This window comes from Balaenoptera musculus, chromosome 15, assembly GCF_009873245.2.
Source record: "Balaenoptera musculus isolate JJ_BM4_2016_0621 chromosome 15, mBalMus1.pri.v3, whole genome shotgun sequence".
Lineage (NCBI taxonomy): Eukaryota > Metazoa > Chordata > Mammalia > Artiodactyla > Balaenopteridae > Balaenoptera > Balaenoptera musculus.
Genome location: NC_045799.1, coordinates 79,170,304 through 79,184,144, shown reverse-complemented (window position 1 = coordinate 79,184,144; position 13,841 = coordinate 79,170,304). Strand labels below are relative to the sequence as shown.

The 13,841-nt window shown below is 48.6% G+C and overlaps 1 protein-coding gene across 3 annotated transcripts in view; it reads left to right on the top strand.

Annotated features, from left to right (window-relative positions):
- The window catches only part of HIP1 (huntingtin interacting protein 1), a 152,786-nt gene that overhangs the window by 66,944 nt on the left and 72,001 nt on the right, over positions 1 to 13,841 (top strand). The window contains exon 1 of one of the 3 annotated variants that reach the window (XM_036826526.1): positions 922 to 1,067. The exons of the other annotated variants lie outside the window; for them this stretch is intronic. Within the exon in view, the coding sequence (XP_036682421.1) occupies positions 1,050 to 1,067 (18 nt within the window). The 5' untranslated portion in view covers positions 922 to 1,049. Of the gene's footprint in view, positions 1 to 921; positions 1,068 to 13,841 lie in introns of those variants that run through there. 3 annotated transcript variants of the gene reach the window in all.

Here is a 13,841-nt window from a genome sequence, read left to right as displayed (position 1 = left end):
TGGGCCTCCAGCCTTTTTCTGGAGACCGTGCCCCAAAAGAGCATTTGCCAGGAGCCCTTTTCCACCACCAGCCGCATCTCCTTGCAGAGAGGAGTCTCTCCCATTTCTCTTAGGCAGACTAGGCATTGAGTAAGGGAGTCTGGCTTGAGAGAAAGGGGCTCTGAGCTCAGGGCAGACATCATTTAGAAGCCATTAGGCAGGTTGGCTCTGGGCTCCCTTGCGGGGGGCCTCGGAGCCTTCCGGGGATACCTGTACCACTTCCTGCTATTCGTCCATCTGTTTGCGGACCCCAGACTCTTCTGGGCGTCCCCTCCGGATTAGCCACAGGCGGCTAACCACTGGGTCTGAATTCCGCCTTTGTCCAGTGAAGCCAAGTGGGGAGGGGCCGAGCAGACCCCCTGCCCCCACTGGAATGTCGGCTCGGTGCGCCCCCCCAGCTCTCCCCGCTTTTCAGCCGCCTCCGCCGCTCACTTCCTGAGTCCCACTGATCCCACCACCCAAACGCGCACACCCGCGCACACACTCACACTCACTCCCCGGCGGCCTCGCTGCGGGCTCAGCGATCCTGGCCGCGGGCCTCGGGGAGAAGCGACCTTTTGTTATTCAAATCACACCCTCGCCGCGCGCCCGGGCCGCAGGCTCCGGCCCCGGGAATCCGTCCATTGATCCCACCCCGCCCGGCATCCCCGCACCGCCACCACCGTCACCGCCACCGCCGCGGCGGCTCGGGCGCCTGCAGCAGATTTCGGGATTCCCCGGCCCCCGGGCGCTCCACCGCGCCGGGCCGCGCCTCCCCCGCCCCCGGTGCGCGCTGCGGCTCGGCGCGCGGCCCCCTCCCCTTCCCCGCCTCCCCTCCCCTCCCCCTCCCCTTCCTTTCTCCGGACCAGCCTCGGTCCTGCCGCCGCCGCCGCCGCCGCCTTCCCCGGTCCGCGGGGGCCCTGCCGGCCGCCCTCCCCGCAGCATGGCACCATCCGGGCTGAATTAGCCGGGAGCAACGTTCGGGGCACGCGGGATCTCCAAGGGCGGGGGGGTGCCCTGCAGCCTCGGTCATGGATGTGAGCAAGATGGTAAGTGAAGAGCGGGGGCTCTGCCCTGGAACCTCCGCGTCCGCGTCTCCGTCCCTCCCCCCGTCCCTCTCTCCCTCCCAGTCGGCTTGATCCATTGAAAGTTTCTGGAAGGTTGATTCTGCCTGTTGGCCCCAACTCCAGGCGTGCTGGAGGAGGGAGCGGGGCCAGGATTCTGGAGGCGGGTGGCCGACACAGCTGGGCTTCCCGGTTTCCCGCCGCGCTGCCGCCAGGGCTGCCCCGGAGAGCTCGCTAGACTCCAGGGAGAGAGGGCTGTTGAGCTCGCCTCCCACACTGGGGAACCAGCCTGGTGGAGGGAGGGCAGGGTTGCGGGAAGGGGGCTCGTCCTATCTCCTCCAGAGCCCCTGCCCTCACACGTATTTGAGATTTATGGGAAGATTTTTGGACTGAGCCAGTGGGCAGGAGGGCACAGGTGGGTGGCCTGGGAGAGCAGTGAGGAGAAGCCAGGGCTTTAACCATCCTACAGGGTGAGGGGACAGGGATGGACCCCTTGGCATAGAATCCTTGGAGGGGTGTTCTAGATTTACCACTTGTAGACCCCCAACTGCCTTGGCTTAGGGGGCAGCAGACACCATTGACTCTTAAGCATCTAATTCTCTGGAGGGAGCTGATTCTTCCCCCAGGGCAGCCCTCCACTCCCCCAGGGGCACAGTAGGAGCTGAATACAGTGTTGTTCATTGATTGATTGAGGAGCAGCCCTGGGGGTTGGGGTGGGAGTAGCGGTGGGATGTGATTTGGGGGACTCTGAAGGGAGGGGTTCTCTGGGAGCACTTGGAGACCTGGGGTAGGTTTGTCTAGGAGTTCTGATTGGCTCCCACTCTGAATGAAGATTTAAAGGTGTCCTTGAGCTCACTACCACCCTGACCCTGGCTTTAGACCCACACCCCAGCCTTACAACCTTTGAGGGCCGGTGCCTCAGGTTGGAGAGGTACCCCATGATGGCCTGTGCTTCATGGGGGCCCCAGGGCTTCAGAGGAAAAGACCTGGGTTGGGGTGTGTCTGGGGAAGGGGGGCTCTGGATCTGCCTATACCTTAGGGAAGGGAAGGTACTGGAATTTCAGTTGGTCTTGTACAGAATTAGGCTAGTTTTTCCCAGAAAGCGTCCTTTGGAAATAGCCATCTCTTTGGAGAAGACCAGTAAGCTCCGGGCCCTGCCAGGCCTTTGGCATTCTGTCTTGGGTAGGCGACAGTGGGACAGGGAGCAGAGGATGGGTGAGAGTCATTCCTTCCCGTGGCAGGAGACCACTCTCAAACTGAGTGCTGCCCCTGGGGCGAGGGGCCTCACTGGCTCTCATCTTTGTCTGAGGACACAAACCTGCCCATGGTTGGGCAATGCCAAGAGGCTGGACCACCATTCCCTATGTGTGTATCATGAAAGCTTATTTTCTCTGGGTAACTATTAAAATACCCCTCAAAAAAGTCATCTATGCATCTGTGGGGGTGGGAAGGTGGAAAGCTGAGCAGCAGCCAGACCCTTTCCAAGAGGTGTCTTAGCAAGACCAGAGTCACCTGTCTAGGCTATGGGGGAGGGCGGGTGGGAGGGACAGGGAACCTGAAGTTCTAGTCCAATGGCTGCCAAACCAGATCACCTCTGAGCTTCCTTCTGTCCCTGAGCTTAGATTCTTTCCAAAGGCTGGTCTGTGAGGACCAGCTTACAGGGTTTAGGGACCTCTGTGCCTAGAGATCTGGTCCACTTCTGACACTACCACCTCCCTCCATCCATCCCCTCTTTAACTCAACAGTGTTTATTTAATTCCTGTCATTTCTATAGCAAGTGCTGTGTGAAGGACACAGAAACGTAACGTATGGCCTCCTTGCTCCTCAGGCCCTTAGCATCTGGGTGAGGGGTCCAGAGAGATGCAGGCCAACCTAACAGCTATTAGTGCAGGCCCCGATCAGAAGGCTGTGGGGTCTGCGAAGGGATGGGCCGCAGAGTCCAGAAGAAAGATGAGGCCCTAGGCTGGGTCTTCAAGGCTGAGTGGAGTCGGCTCTGCTGAGAGCAGTGAGGGGCATTGCCTGTTGGGAGTCACAGGAAGACAAATGGGCAGAACCCATTGGGTGAGGCTGAGGACGTCTGGCTGGGACAGAAGTTTGAGATCAGAAAATGTTAAGATCGCTGGTTGGGGCCCAACCAGAAAGGCCTTGAGTGCCAGCCAAGACGTTCCGACTTTGGCCTGTAGGCAGTGGGTAACCTTCAGAGAATTTTGGACACAGGAGAGGCACATGTGTTGCCTCTTTCCTCTTTTAGCTTGGGGTCCAAACAAAAGTGATATTAGATTCTCATTAATCATTGAGCAGCCAAGCTTCCAGCCCAGAAACAATTGTTCTCAGCTCTTTGTAAAGAGCACAGACCCTGGACTGTGTAGCAACGAGAACCTTACCCACCCCAGGGAATTGGCATCTGCTTCCTATTCCTGCAAAAGGCCGAAGTTACTTTCTGTTCTGACCATGAAAGCCCCATCTCCGGTTTAAAGTCCTCATTCTGGGGGCCCTTGGCTCCAGGGTAGACCTCAAACCCAGCATTTCAGTCACATCCTTGGCAAAGCCCAACACCAGCCTTGGGGTTTCACTTGCTTATTGCTGAATGAGAAAAAGCAGATTATAGTTTATCCCTTTGAGCATGTTTCTTAACCTTTTAGCCTCGTGCGTAAAATGAGCCTTGAGCATCCTCATCAAGGTTGGAAATAATTCTTTAAGGCACAGGACCTAGCATAGTAAGTCCTCCATACATGGTGGCTATTATGATAATGATGGTCCCCAAAGTCTGATCTAAGATGACTCTGATCTCCCCCACACACACACAACCACACACACATCCTTTATTTTCTTGATTGGCCTAAAGAGCTGAACTTAGGCTGTATTTCAGTTGACTGCTTTGGGGACCAATTCTCCCAAGTCTAGTTATCTTTCTGAATGAAGGTACAAATGAGTGGAGACAATGGATTCGCCAGCTGCTGTGACCCAATGAATTTTTGATGACATCAGATATCTGCCCAAGGGAGAGCTGGTTTAACCCGGCACTCAGGGGTAAAGTGCAGATGCCTTTTGGGGGTTGATGGTGGGGGTCTGTGCCTTTACTGAATACAGAGCATGAATGCACCGTGCTGTAATTAGGGGATCAGAGTCATCGCTGTCATTTCTTAGCAAAAGGACGTATAGTTTATGTAACGATTTATATTTACATAGTGCTTTACAGGTTACAATGCATTTCACACCTGTTCCTGTTCACCACAACCCCCTGAGAAAAGCAGGGCAGAAAGAATTAGCCACATTTTACAGATAAGAAAACTGAAGTTCAGAAAAGTGTAATCCTGGAGCAAGATGTGGTATCCCCAGTTCTCCACATCACCAAAATTATGACAAAGCCAATAAAGGGTACGGGAAAAGATTTAGTGAACAGATTCTAGGATGGACAGAAGCTGATCTAAAACGATGAGCTGGAGGTGGTGGCCTTTGGCCTCTGGGTCCCCCAGGGGAGAAGATTCAGGGAGAAGGGATTAGCCTCCATCTATGTGGACTACGCCCCTCGTCAGTCATCTACAGCTGTTTTTAATGCTTGGGGTTTCTTTATGAATCTCGGCTGCCTGCCTCAAATGTGAGACTTCTGACCCCTGGGATCTTCCAGCTTACACAGCAGGAAGATGGGAAGAGGTCAGGAAAAAAGCAGAGAAAAGCATCTCAGGTATTCTGAGTAAATGATGTTGATGGTGGGGCAGGAAGAAGCTTCAGGCCAACCTGCCGCCTGCTGAGGTTCGTGTGTATTTGCTGGGTCGAGGAGAGGCGTGGTAGAGGGAAAGGCGAAGCCAGAGAGATCCCAGGGTAGAATGATGCCCAGGACTCTATCCACAGCTTGCATCAGCTAAGCCATGTGGAAAGGAAGGCTTAGTGTCTGAGCTAAATAACCAGTCAAAGCTGGACATGGATGACCGGCTTGGTGAAACCAGAGCAGTGTTTTCAGTTCTGGGTCACAAAATATCCGTTAGTGGGTTGCAGCTAAGCATTCGAAAGAGTGAAACAGACTAGAAAACATCCAAGTATATTCCATGTAAGAAGGTTCATGAAATTGGTTTGGTTGTGTACACACGCACACACGAGCATGGACTGGCCTTGTAAGATGTGCTTTTTACCGTGGTCAGAGTCAAAGAAGATTTGAAGCCTCTGACTGGAGGCTGTCCAGAGAGCGGTGAGGAGGACGTCAGCCTCATAAAATGAGTCGTTCCGTCTGTGGAAGGGAAGACTGCAGAGAGGCTGATCGACAGCTGAGGGCTGTGGGGAGGAAGAGGTAGTTTATGTACTGGGGTGGGGGGGGCTCTGGGAGGTGGGGCTTTGGCTGGCCAGGACCGCCCCACAGCAGAGCATCCCATGGCAGAATCAACTCCCTGAAGAGGGAGAGCACCTCCCTGGCCATTGGAGCTGCCCAAGGACCCTAGAGGAGCATGGCCTCCGAGTCCTTGCCAACCTAGAGACTCTGGCTCAGTGCTCAGACTTCGGGAACAGCCCTCAGAGACCTGTCATTCCTCGGCTAAGGTGTGGCTGGCCCCAGGTGAAAGGCAGCTCCTTTTCACACTGGGGAGCAGTTCCAGAGAAGTGAGCTTTATGCATCACCAAGCACAGTTTCTCAAACTGAGCAGAGCATCATGGACCAGCCACCTTCTCCAAACAGCCCGTGGAATAAGGTCAGGGATCAGAGATGACATTGGCCTCAGCCAAGTGCCAGTGGGGAAGGAAATCTGTTATCTGCCTCTTTTTAAAATGCTTACGAAAAAAAGAGTTTTTTATTTACCATCTGATTGCTGTCTCTTGTTGTCACTGAACACTAAGATTTTATCCTACCCGGATGAGGTTCCGTTCAATTCAGACGCATGTTGAATCCTCACTGTATGCTCAGGCCCCTGGGGAGTGAGTGTTAAGATGTTGGGGACCCAGAGCTGAGGATGGCCGAGTTGTCTCTTGAAAGGCTTAGAGTCAAGAGAGGGAGACAGATTTCCTTGAAATGCTTTGAGTGGGAGGACTCATAGACATTTGTAGTTGATAGAACACTCCCACCCGGATTATTTGCTCCCTCAAAATAGCCTTGAGAAAGAAACAGGATTTAGTGTCCTAAGTTCAGATGCACATGTAGGTTTTAAGACAACCCAGCCCACAGATGACCAATCCTCCCTGCCGACCGACCCTCCCTGCCGTCTTCCCCCTACTCCACTCCCCTCACCCCAAACCCCATCCCCCCAGACACAGCTCGGTGATTTTTTTGAAGAGCATGTCCAGGGGCTGTTTCTGCTCTACATTTGTCTTGTTTCTTGCCCTAGAGGTCCCAGTCCAAAGCCAGACAGGCACGTGGTCTGTCAGCTGCCCCTGAACCAAAGGATTTTCGCAGTCAGACAAAATTCATGTTCCCCGGGCCACCAAAGAAATTAAGCCATTTTAAGAAAAAAAAAAAAAATCTCCGTGTCTCCTCTAGATTCCTTAAATCCTAGTGAGTCTTTGATCTGGAGGTGATTGCTTGTGAGCAAATAGGACAGGGATTACAGGGTGGGAGGCATATTTATAAATGTGAGTGGAAGCCAGCACTGCCCCCTGCACACAGAGGATCAGGAGGTGACTTCCGTGTCCTGAGACTGCCCTACTTGCTGACCAGGGGCTTTGGAGTCACAAAGGCCAGAGGCTAAATCCTGATGCCACCACTTGCCACTCTAGGACCACGGACAGGTTAGCTGACCTTGCTATACATCAGCTAACTTTCTCAGATCGATTGGTGTCTGCCAACTTGTGAGAGGCTGAGATGGCCTGTTTACAGTTCTTGGCACATGGAGGGGTTTCGTAAGCCATGGCTATAATTATTAGTATTTTTGCTTATTCATTTAGGCAACAAATAAAATCTTTTTTTTTTTTTTGGATTTACAAGCAATCCTTTTGTTAATACTTTAAAAATTTATTATGTTATGGTCTCAACATGGTGTGTATAATGTTGATTCTCTGGCATTTACTGAATCTTCCTTTATGGCCTAATCCATGTTTAATTTTTGTGAATGATCTATGTGCACCCAAAAAGGATGTCTGTTCTCTGTTGGGTGAATTCTCCATATATTTATTAGTTTAACCTTAATACATCTCTTCATCTTTGTAATTTGCTTTTTGTGTTGTTTAAGCCATCAGTTTCCAAGAGAGACCAAATAAAATCTTGAAACTTTAGGTGAAGTAGTAGAACAGTCCTTCTTTCGGGACCACCCCTCTGCTGGTAATCAGGGCAATCAGACATGTTATAAGTAATTACAGTACACGTGATAAAACGCACAGGGTACTTTTGAGGGATGTGCTAGGGTGGGAGAGGGTGGGCTTAACTGCCTGGCACTAGAGGAGGGGGCTCACTGAGAAAACTGGAGGAGGAGGGGGAAGGAATTTGCCCAGAGGGTAAGGAAGGTAAGAGCATTCCAGGCAGAGGAAAGCCATGCATGCAAAAGCGCAAGGTCACAAGACCACGGGATGGGTTCAGGACCCACCTGTTCTTTATACCAGAAGATTAGGTGTAGTCCCTGTTTCCGTGGGACTAGCAAAGTTCCCAGAACATGGGGTCTAAATCTTTATACCTCGGTGTTGTGTTTCCTGGAAAAAGGTGGTGTTTAAGCTGTGTTGTGAATCTGGGGAGTGGTGATTTCATTGATGAAAATACATGACGCACAGTAGGTGCTGATTGAATGGGTGATGAAATGATGAGAAGACATTCCGGTTAGGAGAGTGGCGCTGTGTGCAGGTGAACGGACGTTGAGTAGGTTTGTCAGGAGCAGGGCCAGAGGAATGAGAGAGGAGAGATGAGTGGGAGCAGGGAGTGAGGGTCCAAGTTAAAAATAATCAGCAGGTGTTGCATAAGTGAGGCAGTCTCCACTGAACAGTCAGACCCGAAAGTGCTATTCTGGCCAACAGGCTTACACCTGCTTCTGGTCCCAGTGCCTGGAGGTGGCCCTTGCTGGTGCCAGGATATGCGGGGGAGCTGCACACCATGGGTGGGGGAAAGTTTTTTGGAGATGAGCATTTCATTAACTTTCTATCATGACCTCTCTTTGGAGCACGAGTTCAGCCTCATTTTCTGGGACCTAAAATAGCTTTCTTTTGCTGGATTTCTCCCAGGCTGGATTCTTAGGGAAGTAGTCTTACCAAGTCACTGCCTCCTTGGCCCCCCTAGCTCAAAGATCCGTGTCAGCAGTTTTAGTGCTGGACGGCGATTTTCCCAGTGCTGTCAGCTAGGGTCCTGGCTATCATCCTTTTTGTCCTGTGCATATGTCAGCATTGTCCCCTGAGTCAGCAGACTCTGAGTTCTTTCTGTGACAACTTTCTGCCTATGCTTTGACTTCTCAGCTCCCGAGGGGAGATGGCCATGAGTGTACTGGCCTCGGATGCTGTAATTTAGGAGGGCTGGGCTCCTGCACTTTTGGTACATTTTAATCTCACATAGCTGTAGTCATCAGCAGCTGTGGTGAGGAAACAGGTAACCCACAGGAAAACATTTAACTTACGCTAGTTTTCAGAAAATATGAAAAAATGTAAAAAAAAAAAAAAAAAAGCAAGATCAGGCATACTCCCACCATCCAAAACTACTAATAATTTGGTATAGGTCCTTACAGACTTTTTTATTCATGGGTGTGAATGTGTACACACCAACACACATGCACGTGTGCTAGGTTGAACCATATGAAAGGGCAAAGAACTTTTTAGAAGTCAAAAATGGCCAAATGTTCATTTGATTTAACAAAATACAAGCATATACACATAGACAAATACATATTTAAACAAAATGGGGCCATGTCATAATACAGTTTTGTAAACTTGTATTTTAGCTTTCACTACACTTTAGATCTAGAAACAGTTATATCAGAGTGGTGAAGGGCATCGGTCCTGGAGTTCAAATTCCGTAGCCACCACTTACTCACTGGGGCAGGGGACCGAGGCTCCCTGAGCCACAGTTTTCCCACTTGTGTAGTGGGATAATCACAGTAACCTCCGTATAGTGTTGTTGTGAAGGCAGATTCAGCAACTGTTAGCAATTCATATTTCCAGATGAGTAGAGCCATGTATCGTTTCATTGTAATCACTCTCCCACTAATAGACATTTAGCTGTATCCGTTTTCCACAGTTGAGGTAAGATCCTTATACACATATCTAAGTGTGTCTATCTGGTCACTGCTTTACACTTTGATAACTTGGGCTTTAAGATTTGGGCTTGGGACTTCCCTGGTGGCGCAGTGGTTAAGAATCCGCCTGCCAATGCAGGGGACACGGGTTCAAGCCCTGGTCCAGGAAGATCCCACATGCCATGAAGCACCTAAGCCTGTCCTCCACAACTACTGAGGCTGCGCTCTAGAGCCCCAAGCCACAACTACTGAAGCCTGCGCACCACAGTCAAGAGTAGCTCCCACTCTCGGCAACTAGAGAAAGCCCGCGCGCAGCAACAAAGACCCAACGCAGCCAAAAATAAATTAATCAATTAAAAAAAAAAACGATTTGGGCTTTTCAGAATTTTTTTAATTGGTGTGTTTGGGCTGAGTGGTGCTTACAGGGAAAGTTGCTTGGACGGTTCTCTCTTCCTTTGCCCTATAGCTGTACGCTAGGCTCTCTGGGCCCGGCCTCCTCTTCTCTTTTTCACACTCCGGCAACACTGCCATTGGGCACTGGCCCCCACTTTTGTGCCCGGTGCTGGCCTCTCCCCTGAATGCGCCTACAGACCCCTTCTCTAGGCCAGCTCACTGGGTCCCAGGGAAGGGCCGCCGGGTCTGACCCGTTCAGCCTGGTTCGATGCTCACCCCACCCTCCCTACAACCTGCACCCACCAACCCCTCCTCCCACGGGCTGTGTACACAATGCCACCATCTTTCTCCCCACCTAGATCACTCTCTTTGAAGCCAGGACTTAAGTCTCACTCATCTGTGAGTTAACTTAGTACAGCACCTGACATAGGTGCTCAGTATTTGGTGGCTGAATTTATTGAATGAATACAATCATGACTGACTAATTAATGGCAGGACTTAAATAAACAGAGGTGGTTTGGGGAGGATGGGGTTAATCTAGGTTATAGGGGTGGCTTGAAGCAAAGGCTTGGGGTGCAGCTGAGAGCCCCTGGATGTGTCTGGCATCGCTGGAGCTGTGCTTTATTTTTATTTATTTATTTATTTATTTATTTATTTGACCGTGCCATGCGGCATGCGGGGTCTTAGTTCCCTGACCAGGGATCGAACCCGTGCCTCCTGCGGTGGAAGCACAGAGTCTTAACCACTGGACCGCCAGAGAAGTCCAGGAGCTGTGCTTTAGAAAGAGAGGTCTGGCCATGTCATGACCACCAGGTGCTGGTAGCCCAGAAACCAGCAGGATGTCAGGCCTGCGTGCCCAGCGGGGGTTCACCCTGCCTGGGCCCTTTGGGTGTCTCCCTCTACACCCCTACACTTATCCTGAACCTTGTGGCTTTTCCCCTGAGGAAGGGCTCTCCTTCACCCTTCGAGAAACAGAAGTGAGAGTTTCTGGCTGCTCTGATTTCTGAGGAAGTCACATCGCAGCCCTACAGCTGATGACGAAATCCACCTACAGAATTAGCAACCACCCGTCTCTCCACTTTAGAAAACCGTTTAGCAAATCCACCCCAGCTCGTTATTACTCCCTGGGTCCGGGGCTGGAAATATCCTTCGGGTTTCTGCCTGCCAGCTGGGACAGTTGATGGCCTTCCGGGGGGTAACCAGATCCTGCCCTACTCACTCCACTCTCTTCTTGTTGGGTCTGACCTGAGTTCAGTGAGCCAGTGCTTTAGTTATATGCTAATAAGGACTTCGGTTCCTGGAACCTTGGGCTTGACATTGACCTGTGTGTTCTCTCAGTGGAAATGAGTCAGAATGATCCTTCCCAGGCCTGGAACGATGTTGCTGGGATGGATGGGCCTGAAATTGGAGTGAGATCTTGGTTCAAATCCTGGCTCTGCTACTTACCAGCCAGGTCATCTAGCTAGTCAGGCATCACAACCAGCTGGACAAGTCACTTAACCATTCTTGAGTCTCAGTTACCCCATCTAGTCAATGGAGGTAGCAGTCTCAGTGTTACTCTAAGGGTTACATGAAAGAAGGCGTGCAAATGAATCTGGGATCTATTACAGGCCAGGAGAGGTTAATTGAAATAGAGAATTAGCACCTGAGCCACAGTGAGGTAAGTGACTCTTTAGTCTGTGTTTTTAGATAAGAAAATTGAGAACCAAAAGGAGGGAGGGGGTGACAGGAGAGAAGGAAGGAAGGTGAGAGAACTGAGGAGGGAGTCTGGATGGGTTTTTTTTTTCTTCTTTTAAAAATTGAAGTATAGTTGATGTACAATATTGTGTTAGTTTCAGGTGTACAGCAAAGTGATTTGGTTATATATAGATATATGTATATATCTATTTTTTTCTTTTTTTAAATTTATTTTATTTTTATTTTATTTTTGGCTGCATTGGGTCTTTGTTGCTGCGCACAGGCTTTCTCTAGTTGTGGCAAGTGGGGGCCACTCTTCGTTGCAGTACGCGGGCTTCTCATTGTGGTGGCTTCTCTTGTTGCGGAGCACGGGCTGTAGGCTCCCAGGCTCAGTAGTTGTGGTGCACGGGCTTAGTTGCTCCACAACATGTGGGATCTTCCCGGACCAGGGCTCGAACCTGTGTCCCCTGCTCAGGCAGGCGGATTCTTAACCACTGCGCCACCAGGGAAGCCCTATATCTATTTTTTAAATTCTTTTCCATTATAGTTTATTACAAGATATTGAATATAGGTCCCTGTGCTATACAGTAGGTCCTTGTTTATCTATTTTATATATAGTAGTGTACATCTTTTAACCCCATGCTCCCAATTTATCCCTCTCCTCCCTTCCCCTTTGGTAACTGTAAGTTTGTTTTCTAGGTCTGTGAGTCTGTTTCTATTTTGTAAATAAGTTCATTTGTATCTTTTCTTTAGATTCCACATATAAGTGATATCATATAATATTTATCTTTTTCTATCTGACTTCACTTAGTATGATAATCTCTGGGTCCATCCATGTTGCTGTAAATGGCATTATTTCATTCTTTTTTTTTATGGCTGAGTAATATTTCATTGTATATATGTACCACATCTTCTTCATTCATCTGTTGATGGACACTTAGGTTGCTTCCATGTCTTGGCTATTGTAAATAGTGTGGCTATGAACATTGGAGTGCATGTATCTTTTCGAATTAGAGCTTTCATCTCTTCTGGATATATGCCCAGGAGTGGGATTGCTGGATCATATGGTAATTCTATTTTGAGTTTTTTAAAGAACCTCCATACTGTTTTCCATAGTGGCTGCACCAGTTTACATTCCCACCAACAGTGTAGGATGGTTCTCTTTTCTCCACACCCTCTCCAGCATTTATTATTTGTAGACTTTTTGATAGTGGCCATTCTGACCTGTGTGAGGTGATACCTCATTATAGTTTTGATTTGCATTTCTCTAATAATTAGCAGTGTGGAGCATCTTTTCATCTGCCTTTTGGCCAGATGGTCTTCTTTAGAGAAATGTCTGTTTGGGTCTTCTGCCCATGTTTTGATTGGGTTATTTGGTTTTTTGTTATTGAGTTGTATGAGCTGTTTGTATATCTTGGAAATTAAGCCCTTGTCGGTCGCATCATTTGCAAATATTTTCTCCCAGTCCCTAGATTGTCTTTTCGTTTTATGATTTCTTTTGCTGTGCAAAAGCTTGTAAGTTTGATTAGGTCCCATTTGTTTATTTTTGCTATTGCCTTGGGAGACTGACCTAAGAAAACATTGCTAAGATTTATGTCAGAAAATGTTTTGTGTATGTTCTCTTCTAGGAGTTTTATGGCGTCATGTCTTATATTTAAGTCTTTAAGCCATTTTGAGTTTATTTTTCTGAATGGTGTGAGGGTGTGTTCTAACTTCATTGATATACATGCGGCTGTCCAGCTTTCCCAGCATCACTTGCTGAAGAGATTGTCATTTCCCCATTGTATATTCTTGCCTTCTTTGTTGAAGATTAACTGACCATAGGTGTGTGGGTTTATTTCTTGGCTCTCTATTCTGTTCCATTGATCTGTATGTCTGTTTTTGTGCTAATACCATGCTGTTTTGGTCACTGTAGCTTTGTAGTATTGTCTTAAGTCTGGGAGCGTTATGCCTCCAGCTTTGTTCTTTTTCCTCAGCATTGCTTTGGCAGTTCTGGGTCTTCTGTGGTTCCATATAAATTTTAGGATTATTTGTTCTAGTTCTGTGAAAAATGTCATGGGTAATTTGATAGGAATTGCATCAAATCTGGAGATTGCTTTGGGTAGTTTGGCCATTTTAACTATATTAATTCTTCCATTCCAAAAGCATGGGATAGCTTTCCATTTCCTTGGATCATCTTCGATTTCCTTTATAGTTTTATAGTTCTCAGCATTTAAGTCTTTCACCTCCTTGGTTAGGTTTATTCCTAGGTTTTTTGTTTTTTGTTTTTTTGATGTGATTTTAAATGGGATTGTTTTTTTACTTTCTGTTATTTCATTGTTAGCATAAATAAATGCAACAGATTTCTGTATATTAATCTTGTATTCTGCTACCTTGCTGAACTCATTTATCAGTTCTAATAGTTTTTGTGTAGAGTCTTTAGGGTTTTCTACATAGAGTATCATGTCATCTGCATATAATGACTGTTTTACCTCTTCCTTTCTGATTTGGATACCTTTTATTTCTTTTTCTTGTCTGATTGCTGTGGCTAGAACTTCCAATACTATGTTGAATAGAAGTGGTG